The sequence below is a fragment of the Phocoena sinus genome, chromosome 1, assembly GCF_008692025.1.
Source record: "Phocoena sinus isolate mPhoSin1 chromosome 1, mPhoSin1.pri, whole genome shotgun sequence".
NCBI classification, from domain to species: Eukaryota; Metazoa; Chordata; class Mammalia; order Artiodactyla; family Phocoenidae; genus Phocoena; species Phocoena sinus.
Window position 1 is genome coordinate 104,767,623 of NC_045763.1, and position 21,305 is coordinate 104,788,927.

Consider the following 21,305-nt stretch of genomic DNA (forward strand, 5'->3'; position numbering starts at 1 on the left):
TTTATCTTTCTGTGACGGGCTTCACTTATAGCATAATATCCTGAAATTTCATCCATGTTGTAGCATGCAAAAGGATTTCCTTCCTTTTTAAGGCTGAATAATGTTCCATTGTATGTATACCACATTTTGTTTATCCATTCATCTGCTGGTGGACATTGGGGCTGCTTCCTCCTTTTGGTTATTGTGAATAATGCTGCTGTAAACATGGGTGTGCAAATATATCTTTGAGACACTGCTTTCAGTTTTTTTGTACATAATACACAGAAATGGGACTGCTAGATCATTTGGAAGTTCTATTTTAAGTTTTTTGAGGAACCTCCCATACTGTTTTCTATAGTGGTTGCACCATTTTACAGTCTCACCATCATACACAAGTATTCCAATTTCTTCTCATCCTCACCAACACTTGTTGTTTTCTGTTGTTGTTGTTGTTAGTAGCCATTCTAATTAGTATGAGGTGATACTGTGGTTTCCGTTTACATTTCTCTGATGATTAGGGATGTTGAAAATCTTTTCATATACTTGTTGGCCATTTTGTATATCTTCTTTGGAGAAATGTCTGTTCGAGTCCTTTGCCCATTTTTTAATCAAGTTATTTGACTTTTTCATTGTTTAATTATAGAAGTTCTTTGTGTATTCTGGATACTAATCACTTACCAAACATGATTTAAAAATATTTTCTCCCATTCCATAGGTTGCCTTTTTGTATATATAAATTTTAATTAAAAAATAGCTGATGAGGGACTTCCCTGGTGGCTCAGTGGTTAAGAATCCACCTGCCAGTGCAGGGCACACGGGTTCGATCCCTGGTCCGGGAAGATCCCACATGCTGCAGAGCAACTAAGCCTGTGCGCTACAACTACTGAGCCTGCACTCTAGAGCCTGCGAACCACAAGTACTGAGCCCACGTGCCACAACTACTGAAGCCCGTGTGCCTAGAGCCCATGCTCCGCAACAAGAGAAACCACCACAATGAGAAGCCCGTGCGCCACAACGAAGAGTAGCCCCTGCTCACCACAACTAGAGAGAAAAGCCTGCGCCCAGCAATGAAGACCCAATGTGGCCAAATAAATAAATAAATAAAATTATTTTAAAAATAGCTGATGAAAATATGGTTTATTCAGTTAAATTCAGCAAACATTTAAAGGGCACTTAAAATGTGCAAGGTGTTCTGTGTGGTACTAGGCTTGATATAAGACAGTGGTTCTCCTGATATACTCCTTCCGCTATAGCTTGAATTCAATTTAACCCCAGCAGGGATGGTTTTAAAATTCATAATTCAGTCTATGCATTTCCTTGACACTAGCTCAACCCCAGGTTTTGTAATATACTAAAGCACTGCAGGGAGACTAGGGTGTTGCGCCTCCCTGGCTCCGGGTCTTCTCAGCCTGGGAGGCCAGCGTAATCTGGAGCTTTCAGATTAATCTTGTGCCAGTATTAGTGGAATCTTGAGCAAGTCCTGAAAGGACTGAATAAGAAAGACTAAGGCAGACTCTAAGACCTTTAGTCTTCAAATCAGAAGTCTTCTCAAAGGCAGGATAGACCCAAACCAATTTTGGGGGACTCGGGATGTAGATCACCAGCTGAATATATCAAAGATTTCAAATCATCATCACTTCTCCACTGCTTTACCAAACCAGTCCTTCTGAGTTAGGGCCTCAGAATCCTAAACACTGCCCTCCAGACAGTAAGAAGGTATACAAGATGAAAACTCATTGCCACCTTTGACCTGTATGCCATAAATATTGTTTTGTATTAGTTTTCTTCTTACATAATGCAATCCCAAGTGGAATTGTGATCGAGATCTCTGTGAAACTTTCTGTGCCCTGGTACATAATATATCTGTTAAAGAAATTAGATTTTAGTTTACACTAGATTATAACCCCAATAAACCCATATCAAACGTGTAAAGGAACCCACCTGTCACTTTGATATCCCCTGTGGCTTTGGCAATGTTGTTTTCAATCATACAGGAGTATGTGTTGTTGATCGTGACATTGTAGAGTACAGATACAACCTTCATGGTCACATTCTTAGAGTTCAGCTCAAAGCTGGTGTCGGAGACTTCTGAGAAGTTGGCTCCCTGGTCAACTTGGGATGCCCAGACCACTGTTGGCTGGGGAAACCATCGGGGAGCCTCACATCGTAAGCTCTCTGAGGTGGCGTTACAGTCCACGTTCGCTTCTGGGATGCTGAAGGCTGCAGGGTTGAAGGTCAAAAAGGGGCAGGGGTCAAGGTCAGACGGATAAGACAATATAGCCTTTGAAGTGCTAGGTCTTAAAAACACATTGAAGTGACTCAGTACTTTCCCAGTGGGCTGTCTATGTATGACCCATTGTATTGTAGATGCAAAAAATTATTTGCTCATAGTATTGCTATACATCACAACACTTTGGACAATATCACAAACTCCAAGGACCTAAGTTCTAGGTATACTTGTTACAACAAATAAATTTCTCCAAGTAAAAGAAGTTCCAGTGATCACACAAAAAAATTATCAATTAGGGAAACTGGGTGTTTATTTTCCTAGGCACCTATGAAGCCTCCTGAATTTTATGTAATTTTTCTGCCTGGAGGGTAAAAGCGTGGGGAGGGAGAAGGAAGAAACAAACAGCATTCACCTACCCACAGAAATTCCATACACAGGCCTTGTCATCATGGGGATCTGAAGTTTGCTTGGGTAGAGACTGCCCAGCCCTGGTATCCATGAATAAAGACAGGCATTTGTTTTCTTTTAAGATAATTCTCCTCACTGGAGAGGCGAGTACATTTTGAATTTAAGACTAACTTCCTCCTCTATCTAGGCAGAGAGACACTTATAGAAAATGTTAAGGCCTGGACTTTGGCCTGTAAAATGTTTATTATGCCAAAAGGGCAAGATACAAGTTATTAATTTATTTAGCATCTTCCTTTGCCCAGGACTGTGCTAGTGTGGAGTGAGAGGTGGAAGGAAAGCCTTTGCCATGCCCTTCCAGAGCCTGCTGCCTAGCAGGAGAGACGTACTTGGAGCACATACTTGGAGCAGGCAGGGCACAAGCTCCTGGGAGATGATGTGGGAACCTGAGTGCACGTGACAATGAACCACCGTGTACTGAGGGTGTGCTCTGTGCTAGGGACCAAATTCCAGACATTTTTTTTTGTTCCTCACAACAGTCCTAGGGATATCTATTATTGTGCCCATTTAACAAAATAAGCTTTTAATTTTAGAATAACTTTAGATTTACAGAAAGGTTGCAAAGATGAGTACAGAGAGTTCTTGTATACTTCTCACCCAGTTTCCCCTAACATTAACATCTTAAATAACCATGATGCATTTGTCAAAACTGAGAAACTATCATTCGTATATTACTATTAACTAAACCAGCTTTTATTTGGACTTTACCAGTTTTTCCACTAACGTCCATTTTATATCCCAGGATCCCATCCAGAATACCACATTGCACTTATTTGTCATGTCTTTTTAGATTCCTCTGGTCTGTGACAGTTTTTCAATCTTCCCATGTTTTGCGTGATCTTGACAGTTTTGAGGAGTACTGGCCAGGTATTTTGTAGAATGCCCCTCTATTGTAATTTGACGTTTTTCTCAAGATTAGACTGAGGTTATGGGTTTTGGAGAGGAAAACTATAGAAGTAAAAGTGCCCTTCTCATCATGTCACATCAGAGAGTGCATGCTATTAACATGATTTATCATGGGGATGTTAACTTTGATCACCTGGCTGAGTCTGTGTTTGCCAGGTTTCTTTGGAAGCTGGACTTCACTAAGTCTAACACACCCTAAGTGCGGTGGTCGGGGAGGGGGAAGTTCTAAGCTCCGCTTCCTGCAGGGGGAGAGATCTAAATACATTATTTGGAATTCATCTATAAAGATTTGTTTCATCTCCCTCATATAAGTATGGACTCGTGTATTTATTTTATGCTTAGTTATAATTTAATACTATATTGCTTATTTCGTTGCTCAAATGGTTCCAGCTTTGCCATTGGAAGCCCTTTCAGTTGGCCCCAGTGTCCCTTTGACCTGACTTTATTAACCCCTATTTTAAGATAAAGAAGCTGAGGCTCAGTGAGGTTGCCTTGCCCAGGCCACTGTATGTGCCTAGGTCTGACTAGATCTGTGCTTCAAACCACTACATACACATATTATGAAAGGTCCAAGAAAGATCTGTGCAGGCTAGCTTAGCCTGGGATGCCTCAGGATACTTTCTGCCTATCCTTCAAGGCTCCTCCCAAATGTCAAATTCTCTCTATGGGGGTCTTCCTGTCCCTTTCCTCCCTATGCATTTGGATATGATCTCTTTCTTCCTCTGAATCCCCAAATCACTCTATTTATATTTTCTCTTAAAGCATATAATACACTTTACTAATTATTGTAGATATGTTTCTTATCTACATATTTTTCTTATTTACATATGTTTCCCATCTCTGCCCTGACCCTCAACTCTATAAGCTCTACACTCTCAGCTCTACAGAAGGAAGGACAATTATCTTTGTTTTCTTAATCGTCTTTTTACTCCTTCCAATATCTCAGTCCCTTGTACATAAATTCAGAAAATATGTTAAATTTAGTTGGTAAGAAAGCATGGATTTCATTGGAGGAGGATTAGTGAGTTTATAGGCCAATATTGTTTTGGTCAGTTACCTTTGAACTTCTCCTATAATGGGTTCCACTGTCGTGAGTCCCTGGAGATACTGATTTCAGACTTGGGCTAGGGCCTACTTAGCACAGAAAAGTCTCAGACCAGATTATAGTCTTCTCTCACTAGCAAGACCAAAGGGAAAGAACAGAGAGCTACTGATGGAGAAAACATATTCTGGCAAAATATTTCAGGGAATATATGAGAAAATTCAGAAGAGGCTAGAGTCCTGAGCAAAAGATTTTAAGACCTAATATTATAGTGGGTAACTTCCGGAGCTGGTGCGGGTCTTGGACAGCAAGGATGGCTGCTAGCAGAATTCGGATGGTCTTTGATATTAGTCACTCGTGAGCATAGTGTGACATTTCATCAGCAATTCACACTCTCTAGTCTCAAATATCTTCTGGCACCTTCTTTCCCTCTCTTCAAAAGTAACTTACCTCCAGTTTTATACTCGAGGTTAGCATTCCCCTTGCCTTTAGAAGTGATGATGTAACACTTACAGGTACCAGCATCTGTGAGTTGCACATTTTTCAGCCTCAGAGAGGCATTGCCAACTATTACTTACTTGATCAGCAAACACTGCTGTCTGACCTCTGAACATTTCATGCTGGTCCGACAGGTCATCTTTGCCTTCTTTGAACTCATGGGCCAAGCCCATTACACTTTCCTTCAGCCACTGTATCATGATATCAGAAAGTTTGATGTCGGGTTCAAAAGTGCAGCTCAGGATTCCATCCTCCCCAGTGTTCCCAGCTGAGGTGAGAGTAGTGACTGTGATGGAGTGTCTTCCTACAATTCAGGAAACAAGGGTCAATGCCAAGGGAAGCTTTGGAACATCTACAACCAAATCCTTCATTACTAAAAAGCCAAACAGGGACTTCTGTAATAAATTAGAAATATACAAAACAGGAGAGGCATGAAAAAAGAAGACATAAGAATAGAAAGAGTATTACGACGATAGTTTTGATACCTAGAGCAGATCTGCTAACAGCAGATAAAAAAGCTACACTTTTTTTTTTTTTTGCGGTACACGGGCCTCTCACTGCTGTGGCCTCTCCCGCTGCGGAGCACAGGCTCTGGACGCGCAGGCTCAGAGGCCATGGCTCACGGGCCCAGCCGCTCCACGGCATGTGGGATCTTCCCGGATCGGGGCACGAACCCGTGTCCCCTGCATCGGCAGGCGGACTCTCAACCACTGCGCCACCAGGGAAGCCCCAAAGCTACACTTTTTGAGACCAAGCAACTGAAATCTTGAGACCAAATAAGAGGAGACCGTGTTGGACTTGGGTTTTGAAGATGGGAATTCAGATCCTGGTTTTGTCACTTAAGAGCTCCGTGACCTTGACTACATCTCTGGATCTCAGAAAAATGGAGGTAATGATATCTGTCTTACCTACCGTAAAGGGCTCTTGTGAGGATCAAATCAAATGGATGTGAACTTGATTTGCAAACTGTAATTACACATATAAGGTATTGTTATTCTCAGTTAACCAGAAGTGGCACAGACGTGAAACCTCACGTTAACTAAATATGGCTAATAATTCTGAAGAATGCTAAATTCTAAGTGTTGTTACTTTTATCTCCACTTGAATGATGAAGAAACGAAGGCATAGAGAATAGAAGTGATTTGGTCAAGGTCAGAGTGCTAGCTAGCTATGGCATAATGAAGAATGATACTTAATTAAATTGATTTTTGGCCTAAGATAGAAGTCACACCCTTCTCTCCAAACATGTAACAAGTACAAGTATGAATTATGGTGACAGCCACATCCACTGCCTCTTCCCCACTTGCCCAGCTGACAGCCCACTCTGTAAAGGATTGACCAGCTCTCCTCTCTGTACTGGAGGCTGCTGACTGGGGATGCCTACAGGCATGCTTTAATTAACTGAATATTCTTGAGAGCCTCCTTCTGTGGCTTGGATGTGAAGGTAAGGAGAGGATGGGTCTTTGAGCCCAAGAGGAGAGTGGAACAGACCCAAGGAAGTGTGGGGGAGAGACCATGAGAGGAAAAGGTGAAGAGAGTCCCCCATCACCAGAGCTGCCTTAGATCCTGAGGGTTTTCCGGTCTAGTTCCTGTCCCACTGGGTATCCTTTAAACAAACACCTTATATTTATAATGGTCTGCACAAACCTCTCTTTCTTATAGCCAAGAAAGTCCAACATGATGGATGCTGGGCACTTCTCAACTGGACTTCTCAACTTCCTTATTGGTGTTCCTGCCTCTCACCTTTGCCTCCATCTACCCCATTTTACATGCATTAATCTTACAGGTAGACCTTAAAGTACAATCCGAACATGTCAGTTTCCTAATCACTAATCTTCCATTGCTCCCAAGGGCTGTGGAATAAACTTCAGGCTAACAGCATGGCCTTCAAATTTAAATATTGCATGCCACATAGGAAATGCCCATAGATATTAGCTCTTTCCAGCCAGACTTCCCACTACATCCTTTCAAAGTCTGTATTGTAGTCTTTGCATATCAAGTGATTTATTTATTTATTTATTTATTTTTAATTTTTTGCGGTACACGGGCCTCTCACTGTCGTGGCCTCTCCCGTTGCGGAGCATAGGCTCCGGACGCGCAGGCTCAGCGGCCATGGCTCATGGGCCCAGCCGCTCCGCGGCATGTGGGATCCTCCCAGACCGGGCCATGAACCCGTGTCCCCTGCATCAGCAGGCAGACTCTCAACCACTGCGCCACCAGGGAAGCCCCCAAGTGATTTATTGATTTACTGCTTTCAATAAAAAAATACATAAGCAAAGCACACTTGCTATTTTTCAAATGTAAGAGGTAAACATTATGAACATAGGGGATATCTTTGGCATCTTCTGTCTTCCAGCCCTTAAGGGGTTGGAATTGTCTTATTAGCTCCTATGCTTTTATAAAGTAGATGAAGGTAATGGATTAGGGACAGAACTGGAGAAGCAAGCTAGATGAATTTATATTATAAAGAACAGAGAGTTACTGATGGAAGAAAAAGTACCAGTAAAAACGAGGCAGAGGAAACAAAAACCTGTGCATAGGCTGGGTTGGGAGGATGTTTTGGAGGTTTTAGAGTGTAGGAGAAGAGAGGCTTTGGAGTAGCTGCCATGCATGGTCATTCATGTGGGAGATTTGGGAGAAAAATTATGAAAGAAGGTAGTATGAAGTTTAGCTGTGTAATATGAATGCAACACACCCCATCCCCTGCCTTGGCATTTTTTTGAACACTGCTTTAAAGATTTAATTTGCTTTTTAATTGTTTTTACTTGACAGATTGATATCCAAGACATTGCAGGCTAGTACTGGTTATAATTATACTACGCATCTTCACACACTGTGCATTGTACACCTACAATTTATAGTTCCCTCCTCTCCTTTATCACCAGTTATCCAAATTCTACTTGTATTCAAGGCTATTCAGATGGCAGGACTCGCATGAAACCCCCTTTTGATATGCCAAACCAAAATTAAAAGATCGTCTCTCTCCTCTTCCTCAACACGTTCCTTTGCCTTTATTATAGCATCTGTCTCCCTCTACCTTGTCTCTAGTCTGTCTCTGGCATTAATTTGTAAGCTTTTCAAGGGAAAAAAATGTCTTAATCATATTTGTAAGTCCTATAACGCTTTGATGGTTAATTTTATGCGTCAGCTTGACTGGGCCCCAGAGTGCCCAGATATTTGGTCAGATGTTCTGGGTGTGTCTCTGAAGGAGATTAATGTTTGAATCAGTAAAGCAGATCACCCTCCTTAATGTGGGTGGGCCTCATCCAATCAATTAAAGACCTAAATAGAACAAAAAGGCTGAGCAAGAGGGAACTGGTGCTGCCTTTGAGCTGGGACACAAGTCTTTCCCTGCCTTCAGACTTGAACCGAAACACTGTCTCTCTTTGGATCTTAAGCCTGCCAGCTTTGGGGCTGGAAGTAGCCACTGGCTCTCCTGGTTCTCAAGCCTCTGGACTCAGACTGGAACTAAACTGTCTGGGTCTCCAGCTTGCTGCCTGCAGATCTTAGGACTTCTCAGAGTCCATAATCATGTGAGTCAATTCTTTCTAAATCTCCCCCTCTCTCTGCCTCTCACTCCCTTTCTCCCTATACCTCCACCCTACTGGTTCTGTTTCTCTGGAGAACCTGACATATAAATTCTGGTACCAAGAAGTGGGGCACTGCTGTAATAAGTACCTAAGCATGTGGAAGAAGTTTTGGAACTGGGTAATGGGTAGAGGCTGGAAGAGTTTTGAGGTGCGTGCTAGAAATGTGGATGTTAAGGGCGATTCTGGTGAGATCTCAGATGGGAAATAAGGAACATGTTATTGGAAACTGGAAGGAAACAATCCTTGTTAGAAAATGGCATAAGAACTTGGCTGAATTGTGTTCTAGTGTTTTGTGAAAGGTAAAACTTGTGAGTGATAAAATTGGATATTTAGCTGAGGAGATTTCTAAGCAAAGTGTTGAAAGAGAGGCTTGGTTACTCCTGACTGCTTATACTAAAATATGAGAAAGGAGAGAGATGAATTGGAGAAGGAATTGTTAAGCAAAAAGGAGCCATAACTTGAAGATTTGGAAAGTTCTCAGCCTATCCATATTGCAAAAAATGAGAAGACTGTTCTGAAGATAGCGCTCAGGGTGTGGGTGAACAACCATTTAATAAGGAGATCATAGGTATGACTCATGAGGATTTTAACAGCCACCTCAACAGAAGCCAGGAATAGAGATAGGATTATATACTGCCAGCTTGGTACAGAAAAACTAAAGGGAATAGAAAAATGAGACAAAATGAAAGAAAGCTATCAGACTTCGTAGATTTAACAGAACCAGACCATGGATCTATTCGGCTCTATGCTTCAGCAGGCCAAGGGCCTCTATTTCAACAGGCTGGAGGGCCGCTAATGGAAGCCTTAGAGATGGGGCCATCTGGAGCCTGGGGTGGGGGGTGGCAGTGGGACTTCTCAACTGCTAGAATTGTGAGAAAATACATTTCTATTGTTTAAGCTACCCAGTGTATGGTATTTTGTTATGGCAGCCTAAGCAAACTAAGACAAGTGCCTAGTGCTATGTTTCTACAGAGAAAAATAATATTTGTTGAGTGAATGAATAAATGAATGAATGAAAGAATGAAAATCAGTAGAAATCAAAGCACTGTTTGAGATGATTCTATCCAAAATGATTGTGGGAGTAAGGAACATTTGGCTAGATTATCCCATCCAAATTTTGGGGAAATGTGAGTCAGTGAAAAAGAAAGCAATGAAAATACACCATGATTCTCAATAAAATCACAGAGCAAGCATAACTATGTTAGAGCAAGGGTAAATTTGATTGTAGTTTATAAAGTTCCATTAAAGTTGAATTGAAAAATTACTTTTTAGAAAAAATACATGATTAGCGCAGTTTATGAAGAGAAAGAAATGGTAATGACATATCTTAGTTGAGTAATTATGTTACTGAATTAATTTTAATGTGTTGGCCTTGAGCCCACAGGTGGAGAATTTGTTGAAATATCCCTTAGAAAACTTAATGATTAAAAGTAGGCAGCTGTGGAGTGCCCCAGGGACCCACCGCAGGCTCTAGCTCATTTAAGGTTGCATTAAAGATGCGGCAGATGGAATGTGTGTAATGTTGATTAAATCCCCCCTCCTTGTAGCAAATCAGGAGGAGGAATAAAAGCCAGTGAGAATCTAAGAAACCATGAGGACCTGGCCATTGCTTTGCACCCAGAAAGCAATCAATAAATACTTATTTGTTAGGTGAATAAATGATGGTTACAAGTGATAAAATGAGATTTACTTTGCAAGCAACAGTATATAAATATTGCTTCTCTCAAAAAGAAATCTGTTTTCAATTTTGCAAACAAATATTGGCTCAAGGAGCTATGTTCTAGGAACCACAGTTTGGCCTAATATGACTCTCCAGACCTCCTAACCACCAGGGGCTCTTGTGTGGTTTGTTGACGGTAAAAGGGCTTTAAGAGATGGTTAGAAGGAGCTATCTACTGATAGAGAATTTTATTAAACAGGCACGGGTTTCAAGAATTCCATTGGTCTCTAAGATTCCGTCAAACCTCTTTAAAGTTAGAAGTCCCAGCCACTTACTGAAAATGAATTCTCTAGCTCATGAGGGCTGATTACTATCACAGCTCTGGTCTGCATGGGAAAAGAGGAGCTGTCAAAGGGCGGGAGCAAGCTGAAATTGGAACCATTTTGTTTTCACACGAGTGGGCACTATTCAATTGCCCTCTGCAGTAGGAGCAGGAATCTCTTGGGAAGTGGGGTTATAGGTAACACAAGGCAAGGATTCTTTATAGAAGTTACGATTCTGGGTTGCCCAACACCACTGGATGAAACCTGGGAAATGAACTTTCCCTTGAAATGACTCAGGAAGACAAGTTCTGTAGATTTCAGTAGCACAGAGAGCATCCTCAGCTTCTGCTGCAACCCAGCTGTCCAGATGGGCACCACAGCACACGGTTTAAACGTGGAAACACATAGGCTTAAGCCTGCACCAGCGGAACCTGTGGTGGCACCTGTGGGTGCCACTCTTGCCAGAGAAGAGGGCAGGGTTGGGGATAACAGTTGCTCTTGTGAGAAGACAGCAGAAAGGATGCTGGGCCAGGCTAGATAAAGGAATGATGTAGGGAAGCTGCAGCAGAGCATTGGCGTTTGAGAACAGGTGTCAGGCTGTCTGTGTTCAAGTCCCAGCTCTGCCACTCACTGGATATGGGACCTTGGGCAAGTTTTCTAACTTCTCTATTCCATAATTTTTTGCATCTGTAAAATGGGGATGCTAATAATAGTAGCTTCCTCAGAAGGCCCCTGAAAGGACTAAGTGATACAATACAGGTAAAGAACTTAACATAGTATCTGACTTGCCGCATGTGAAACGTTAAATCAATGATATTGATAACCATTATTAATTAGAATCATTTGGAAAGATGGCAGATCAGAGCACAGGGAGGAAATAAACACTTTACTAAATGCTTGTAGTGACTCATTTTAAGTCAGATAACAACCTTGAGAGGTAGGAATTACTGTTCTACCCATTTTATGAATAGGAATAAAGAGGCTCTGGGGGATTCAATGGCTTGCCTAAAGCCCCGATTCTAGCAAGTAGTGGAGCCAGTATCAAACTCAGTCTTGTCTGAGTCTGTCCTAAGCCTATACTCCTTCCACCACATTTTGCTGATATCCAGGGCCAGACTGAGATATAGAGAGAGCCTATCCACTAAAACAGTATCCCCACCTTATGTAAAAATAAAAAAACAATGAAAAACCATAAAACAAGTGTAAGAAAGGCCAACATGTGTCTATTTTCTCAGTGACAAAATATGTATCAATTTCTTTCCAAACAACTTCAGTGCTCCTGTTTCGGTGCCATAAGCACATGCCTGATTGTTTTATCCAGTGACCAAAGATGGAGCATAATTAGGAGGCAGTGTCCTGTGGCTTCCTGCCCTGGCTTCCCTAACTTCAGAGGAGCTTCTGGGTGTGGCCAGGAAATAGTACAAGTTTTAGGAGGTGCTATGTGAATGCATTAATAATAGCAAATTATTATTAATGGTACTGATGGTATCAATGAAAACAATAATAGCAGCCATTTATTACACACGTATGTGTCTGGCGCTTTATAAACACTTTCTCGTGTAATATTCCCACAACAACTTTATTTTACCAGTGAAGTTCTGGGAAGTTAAGTCATATCCCGAGGGACACACAGTTAATGTTAGACCTGAGATTAGAACAACTCTGATCCCTAAATGTTTCTACTATACAGAGCTGTTCAAAGTCACCCAGTGGGTGAGTGATAGCACAGGGACTGACAAATTATAGTCAGGGACCTTTCCACTGCATCTCCCTCCTTCTCAAAGGGTCATCCACGAAGGCTGCCCTAAAGCCAGCCTAATGGGAGCTGTTCAGCCTCTCTTCCAAACAACCTACCTCAAAAGCATTTTATGTTTTATGGGGTCCACATTTAGAGCTTGTAAGGAGTGGAATGGCTATGAGAAGGTGACATACACAGCCTCAGGAGAGTTACAAAGAAATAGATTCTTTTCTGTGTTTAGGAATATCTTTACATCTTTAAAATCTGTGTTCTCAGGAATATTGCCTGCAAGGCATACCAGAAAACACCCTTCTCTGCCACATCTCTGCATGAATGTTATCACTGGTATGGAGTGATGGGAAGGAGTGTGGGTTCTGGAAGCAAATTTCCAGGGCTTGAAACACAACTGCGCCTGCTTGCTTGCTGTGTGCAACTTTAGGCAATTTTCTAATCAGGACATAGTAATAATATTTATCTCCTATTTGTTGTGAGTGGTAAATCAGATAATATATGCAAACTTATTTAGCACAGTGGGGTGAACACAAAAAGGATTCAAAAGATATCACCATCACCATCATCATTATCTACCTAATGCTATTTGCTTAATTTCACTGTCTTGTGTATTAATCCAGCTAACATTTTATCTAATCTACTTAAAGTGTGATAATATAATGCTCTCGGGTAAGGGTTATGGTCCTTTTAATAGAGGCAATTTAGAAAAATCCAGCTAAACAGTGTTAAAGTAATAAGCAGCCCACTTAATCCAGAATAGCCAGCTTTTACCTTAAGAAATAGAAAGAAGGCAGAAAGTCTTTCATTGGTGGTGGGGTTTTAATATTATTGGTGGTACACTGCTGAACTGAGTGAACTGTAACTTTTATCTATTCACCCCTCCATGCCTCCGTCCACTTGTCTATTCAAAAAGCACTTAAGGGGCTTCCCTGGTGGCGCACTGGTTGAGAGTCCGCCTGCCGATGTAGGGGACACGGGTTCGTGCCCCGGTCCGGGAAGATCCCACGTGCCGCGGAGCGGCTGGGCCCGTGAGCCATGGCCGCTGAGCCTGCGCGTCCGGATCCTGTGCTCCGCAACGGGAGAGGCCACAACAGTGAGAGGCCCGCGTATTGCAAAAAAAAAAAAAAAAAAAAGCACTTAAGGAGTACCCTCTGTATTGAAGGAACTGAGCTCAGTACCTGAGGTTGCTGTAGCTATGCCACAGGAAAAGGTATAAGTAGCAAAATGTTGACTGTCACAGGGAAGCTGAAGTTATAACTAAAGAAGAGGAGTTAAGGATTAGTGAGGAAGCTACCAAAACGTATGTATTGATATCTTTAAAAGTCCAAAATATTTGCTTTACTAGTCAATATTTTATTTCTATATATATATTGTAGAAGATATAGAAGTATAACATACATACATAAAGTGTACACATAATTGTGCAGTTTGAAGAATTATCACGACTTCTCCCCATGTACCCAGCACCCACACTGAGAACTAGAACTTTACTATCCCCCAGAAGTCCCCTCGTGCCCCCTCCTAATGGCTGCTCTCTCACTCTTCCCAGGAGAATAATCATTATTCTGCCTTCTAATAGCAGAGGTTCATTTGCCTGGTTTTTATACAGAATGTACCGTCTTGTGTCTGGCTCTGTCGCTCAGCATTACGCTTCTCATATGAAAACGCACCCGGTCTGTCAGTCACCAGGAAATATTTAGAAGTTAAAATCACAACAGTGTCCCACAAGATCCAGTGCCGGTGAGGGCGTGGAGCACTGGGTCCCTCATACACTTCCTGTGAAAAGGGACTTGGTAAATCACTTTGGAAAACTAAATGGCGGTATCTACTAAGGGCTGTTTATTGGCTTTCTGGACGTACTGTTTTGTGAAGTGCTTATTTTAAGAGATTAGAAAAAGAATTAAAAGACAGCAACAACTAGGTCCTACTGTACAGCACAGGGAACTCTGTCCAGTCTCCTGGTTTAAGCCATAATGGAAAAGAATATTAAAAAAAAAAGAAGGTATATATGTGTATAACAGAGTCACTTTGCTATATAGCAGAAATTAGTACAACATTGTAAATCAACTATACTTCAATAAAAATTTTTTTAAAATAAAAAAGAATTTAAATGGATCATCACTTAAAAAAAAGAAAAATTAAGGGACTTCGCTGGTGATCCAGTGGGTAAGATTCCGTGCTTCCAATGCAGGGGACCCAGGTTCGATCCCTGGTCAGGGAACTAGATCCCATATGCATGCCGCAACTAAGAAGTCCACATACTGCAACTAAAGATCCTGCATGCTGCAGCTAGACATGCTGCAACAAGGATCCCGAGTGCCGCAGCTAAGACCCAGCGCAGCCTAAATAAATATTTTAAAAAAAGAAAGAAAAGACATCAAAACAAAATGGAAAGAGGGACATTAATAAAGATAAAAGCCAAAATTAATTAAATAAGAAAATCAGGGCTTCCCTGGTGGCGCAGTGGTTGAGCGTCCGCCTGCCAATGCAGGGGACACGGGTTCGTGCCCCGGTCCAGGAAGATCCCACATGCCGCGGAGCGGCTGGGCCCGTGAGCCATGGCCGTTGAGCCTGCGGGTCCGGAGCCTGCGCTCCGCAACGGGAGAGGCCACAACAGTGAGAGGCCCACATACTGGAAAAAAAAAAAAAGAAAATCAGAGAAAGTAAAAAGAAAACCAAAACCTGGGTCCTTCAAAAGTACTATAAAGCTAATTAACACCTGTAAACCTATTTTAAGATATGAGAGAAAAAAAAAAGATATGAGAGAGAGAGCGCCCAAGATTAGGAATAGGAAGAGATGAAATAAAGAAAAAACAAATTATAAAAGAATATTAGAATGAAACAGGCTAGTGAGCTCAGAAACAGATCCATTCGCATTTGGATACTTGATTTATGACAAAAATGGCACTAGTGAGAAGTGGGGGAAGGATAGTATTTTGACCAATCTTGCCACTATCTTTGCCCATGCACAAAATTATTCTAGATAGTTGTAGATATAAATGTGAGAGGTTAAACATTAAAGCTTCTACAAGATAACCTAGAAGAAAATGTTTATGACCTTGGGATAGGCAGACTTCTTAAACAAACTGGTTACAAAAAAACTCCTGGTATAAAGGAAGAGGTTGATAAATTGGACTATGTTAAAATTAGGAACTTTGCTCATTGAAAGCCATCATTAAGAAGGTGAAAAAGCAAGCCACAGAGTAGAGGAGATTTTGCAATACACGTAGCCAAATTGCACCCAGAATATATAAAGAGTTCCCACATATCAAAAAGAAAAAGATAACCCAATAGAAAGATGGATGAAAGACAAAATATACATTTTTCTTGATAAAAGAAAATGGATGCTTATGTCTTTTCTAGGCAAACATATCTACAACGAGTTTTCTTCATTTAGGCCTTGTGATTACTAGTTAGTGGCAGCACACACACTGGAGGAGAGTGACACAGAGAAAAGACAGCTGGAACTATAAAAACTAAAGTTATGAAGTAACAGCTTTGGCCACAGACTAAGTTAAGATAAACGTGTCGTCCTGAGTCAGGCACTTTAAGGGAAATGAAGCAAACGACTTGCTTCAGAGAGGACAGCTGCTGGTCTAACTCATTCAATGTCTTAATTCATCTGGCATCCATAATAGATGCTTCTGAGACATGGTGTCCACAGAAGAGAAGACGATTCCTGCAGTTGACATCAGTTAGCTGCATTCAGAAACTCGCCATCCATGCCGCAATGGCTTCTGTTTCCCACGTGGAATGGCAGTTATGACCAGGATAAGGATTCTCATTAAGAACCCTGTGTACAAAGACTTGACATTCTTTAACACTTCAGCTGAAGCTTCATTGCAAAGGAATCGTCTACTCAGGCCAGCCATTGCTAGAATGGCTCAGCCACAGCACTTTACCTATGATCCCAGAGTGATATCTTCAGCACTATCTGGTAGACAGAACACTCTGATAGACATTCCATTTGATTCTCTCAACTACCTGGTGATGTAGACATTATTTCCTCCACACCATACATGAGGAAACTGAGGTCCAGGGAGTTAAATGAATAAAGTGCAGAGAACACAGTCAATGAGTAGCAGAACCAGTTCTCTACTCTGAAGTTTTCTTGGTCCAAGATCTGTGCTCTTGCCATTCTATCACACTGAATGATTAGGGACTTAGTGACAAGGGGTGAATGGATCAATGATAATGCAATAAATCACATACCTGAAATACCAAAACCGATGATAAGTGCAGTTGCTCCAGCCAGAATAATGATGGCGCTAATAATGCTGTGGAGAGAGAGAAGAACAGGAAATTACTTCTTCATTCGATTTGACGTGCTGCTTCGCAACCTGGGCTCATACCTGTCATTTGTAAGAGGTGTTACATAAAGAGTCTCAACGTTTTCTTCAACATAAGCTCTTTCCTAGAAATAGGTACCTTAGAAAGGAATCTCAGCGATCCCATCCCTGTCCGCCTGGGGTGCTGGGATAGATTAAAGGAGTGGCTCTTTTATCTGGCTATGTGTGTCATCGTTCCTATTTCCAGGTCAGTGAAGACCATACACAAAGACTGCTGGGGAAAACCCGATGGCATTTCTGTAATGCCAGGTGCCACTTGAGGGGGGACTGGTTCCATCCCCAGCCCACCCTGAGCATTACTGCCCATCCCTCTTACATCATTAACCTATCTGTTTTGTCTCCTTCCATAGACTTTAAACTCCTAAGGACAGCGGTCACGTCTTCACTTTGTACCCACTCATCTCTAGTCCACTTCACCCTGCAGATCCTCGACAGGAGTTTGTTTCCTCTTATTAAAAAAGTAAGACAGAAAGTTTAGAAAGTACAAATAAGCAAAAATAAGACAATAAAGTCACCTGTAACTCCACCATCCAGACATAACAACCACTGACTTCTCGATATGTATCTCGCCAGTTTTCAATGAGCAGATTAACAAATGACATTTGGGAAATAAACAAATAAGGACGTATTGCTTACATTTACTGAGTGCTAGAATTACATAGCAGACATGTTGTTTTAGGCACCATTTATGGATTATGTCATTTATCCATGTGATAATCTTATGAGGTAAACAAATATATTACGTCCATTTTACAGATGAGGAATGACACAGGGAGGTCAAGCATCTTCCGTACATTCACATGGTTGGTAAGTGGTAGGGCTGGGATTAGAATCTGTCTCCAGAATCTGCCCCTGCCTACTTCCTACGCTGCCTCCCAGGGGTGAGGGCTCACAAGTGGTCTGTCCCTCCTCTCTGCCCAGAGGGGCCCATGAGGGGATACCGGCTTTAGCTGGTGAGAGGGACTCAGGCAGAACAGAAGGTGCAGGTCAGAGCTGGCATGGGGGCAAAGCAGTTCCTGGGAAGCTTGCCCAGTGCTGCCTGCTCTGGTGCATAAGTCATCAGGCAGGTGTCCTCGGCCACACGTTCATTGCTGGCAACTCATACCCTCCCCACACCCACGCTGATGTTACGCAATAGGCACGACAAAAGAAAGGCACAGAGAGGCAAAGAATGATGCTATAGAGAGAAAAGGGGAGCACGGGGCATTTTACTTGCTGCCCTGAATAGGCTCATCGTACCCAGCTCTCCTCAGCTCAGGGAGGGGCCCACCAGAGAGAAACAACAGACTTACAAGAAACAATCTGAGTAAACAGTTACCCTGGAGGATAAACCCTCATGAGGTACAGCCATAGAGGCAGCAACTGAATAAGCAAAACGAAGCTTTTAATAATAGGGTATCTGCAGTTGATTCCAAGAAGAGGCCACATATGACCACTTCCCCTCTCTTTACACACCCAGGTGTGGCCTCAGATCTTACTGGTCCAAGTGTGTGAGAACAGGTGGACAAACTCATAGCAAGAGGTATTATACTATCTGGCTCTCTTTGACTACTGAGCTGACAGCAGACTTGCTTTTGTGACCCAGGAACTCACTCACCTTTTGGGTGAATTACTTCATCTCTCTGAGACTCCGTTTATCCTTAGAATGGGAATAAAAGTAATTCCTGCTCCACCTTCTGTAAGTGTTACAGGTTGATGCGTGTCCCCCTCCAAATTTGTATTTTGAAGTCCTAAGCCCCAGAACCTCAGAATGTGACTTTATTTGGAAATAGTCATTGTAGATGTGATTAGTTACGATGAAGTCATACTGGAGTAGGGTGGGCCCCTAATTCAACGTGACTGGTGCCCTTATAAAAAGGGGAAATTTGTGCTCGCAGGGAAAGCACCATGTGAAGATGAAAGCAGAGATCCATAAGCCAAGGAACACCAACGATTGCCAGCAAACTACTAGAAGCTAGGGGAGAGGCCTGGAACAGATTCTCCCTCACAGCCCTCAGAAGGAACTAATCTTGCTGACACCTGGACTGCTAGTCTCCAAAATAGTGAGGCGATATTTTTTTCTGTTGTTACCCAGTTTGTGGTACTTTGTTACAGCAGCCCTAGCAAACCAATACAAATGAGTTGTTTTAAGAACAAAACTGACAATGATTGTTGCATATTCCATAAAGGGCTATTCATGTTACTTTTTACTATAAAAAATTTACTTGTGGCTTTTTGCTGCAAGCTTATTATCAAAAGCTAGGACTTAAATCTGGAGAATAACCCAACTGGTGATAATGAAAATATCATAGTAGTTTGATATATCAAAAAAAGCATGTACTAGGCTTGGTGCTAGGCATTCAATGTGCATTTTGTCATTTGCTTGAATTACCAGATCCTGTTCTCCTTAATTTCTCTCATGTTCCTCCATTTCTATTTCCACCGTCCCTGGTCACCATCATGTCTCACCGGCATCACTGCAACCCTCTCCTGACAGCCCTGCTTCTGGTCTAGACCTCTCCAACCCATTCTTCACACTGCCAGAATCAGTGGTGACCCCAGAACTTCTGTATGAGTGTGGCTTAGGGGAGATAACCTAGTTGAAAGCGAGGCCGAGGGTGATCACTGAGGCAGTATAATACTGTAATCACAAGCATGGCTTCTGGATCCAGCCCGAATAGGTTCAAGTCCCAGCACCACTACTTACTAATTGTGTGACCTCAAATTTCCATTCCTTCTTGTGAAGATTGAGTTAAACACATTTTAAAAGATCACCTAGAACGGTGTCTGGCGCAGAGGAAGCTTTAATAATATTAGCTATTATCATTCCTTTTTTTCTGCTATGGTTATATAACAAGCACATGTTTCTAATGAAGTATATATCTTCTTGGTGGTGCTGATGGAAATGGTTGTGAGGACCAACTGTTACCCTTTGGTTAGCTACTGAGCTATTGGTAAGAATGATTACAAAACTAGTCATTATACTCCTCTGCTTAAAACTTCAAGTGCCTTTTTATTTCCCTCATGATAAAAATCCACTTTTTGATGTAGCCAGCATGGCCTTCCAAAGGGGGCCTTGCCCTCTCTCTCCAGCCTTGCCTCTCCCCACACTGCCCCTGGGGTCCTGCACTCCAGTCGCACTGAACCATCACAGGTCTCCCTGCTGCAGACCTACCCTCTCTAAGGAGGGGGTTTGGACAGCAGAGACACTGAACAGACACCTGGATACTCACCAACAGGAAGGGGACAATGGAGGTTTTAGGTTTCAGTCAAAGCAGCTGAGCCCATCTTCCTTACCCCCAGGCCCACACGCTTCGCTCGCTGTGGAAGCAGAACCCTGCCGTCTGGCAGCAAGTTCCCTATCTAAGCAGAAATCACCTTGAGGTTTGTTCTGAGCCGGTATTCCCTTGGGAAACCGCTCACCCTCCAGAGCCTTGGAAAGAGAGGCAGGAACTATCAGAGCAGCCAGATGAAATAATTCTTGTCTGATGCTTATTAAGTTTTTAAAAAGATGAATAAAATATTTCACATAAGGTGCTCTTACATTGCTTTGCGGTTTTTACTTCCCCAGAATAATTTCCAATAACTGCTCTCCAGGAAATTTTTAAAGCAAATCTGTGTCTTCTAACCACTGCACTGGAATTCACAGTGCACATTTATTAGACCCTCCTGACAAAAGAGCCCAGATGAAAGTCGATGCCTTTGGGGGATTTGCTCACTTAATAAACATTTATTAAGTACTTACTATGTGAAAGACATTGTTCTGGGCAATATGGAGAAAGTATAGAGATGACGTAAACAAAATGCCTGCCCTCAAGGGACTTAGTGTAACTGAGGTAAAACACACACACACACACACACACACACAAATAAAACATACACAAACATACAGATGCACACACACACACACATAACACACCACTGTAATAAGACATAATGTGGTGAGGGCTTCCGTGAAGAGAGGAACAAGTTCTCACAGGAATTCTGGGGAGGTAGGAAGTATTTAAATCTGAGAGAAATAGGGAGAATCAAAGTGCAGTTTCGTGACCAAATTTCAAAGAAAGTAAAGAGAAAGCCTTTGTTCAGAAATATATTTAGCTAATTCATGCTGCAATGCAGTCTCTCTCCAGGGCAGAACCAAAAAGCAAAGTGGTTGTTTCTGCTGCACTGCATGGGGTCAGGACCCAAGCATCACACTTTAGTGCTCTGGGCTGGGAGAAGGTGATTTCAGTGGCTGTAGAGCTCTACCTTTCAGGGGAGGGACCAGCCTTGCAGCCTGGGAGTCTGCAGACACATCCATACTACCCGAGGACGGCCTTGCTCAGTTCCTTCACATGTCTTTGCTTCAGCTGCGGCCGCTCTCTGTGGCACTTGAAAGAAACGAGGCATTTCTATTAAGACATGTTGTGTTCCTGAAAAACCTCACATTCTACAAAATCACACAATGAAGGTAACAGGGCTGATGGGAAAAAATAGGGTTAAGAGCAGATTATTCAAAGTCTATGTGACTTTGTAATTGGTCTCCAAGAGATGC

At 42.2% G+C, this 21,305-nt stretch overlaps 1 protein-coding gene across 1 annotated transcript in view; it reads right to left on the minus strand.

Annotated features, from left to right (window-relative positions):
- Positions 1–21,305, minus strand: part of VTCN1 (V-set domain containing T cell activation inhibitor 1) — a 49,790-nt gene that overhangs the window by 3,365 nt on the left and 25,120 nt on the right. Inside the window, 4 exon segments of the mRNA XM_032647793.1 lie at positions 1,921–2,199; positions 5,073–5,196; positions 5,198–5,424; positions 16,656–16,720. Of these exon segments, the coding sequence (XP_032503684.1) occupies positions 1,921–2,199; positions 5,073–5,196; positions 5,198–5,424; positions 16,656–16,720 (695 nt within the window).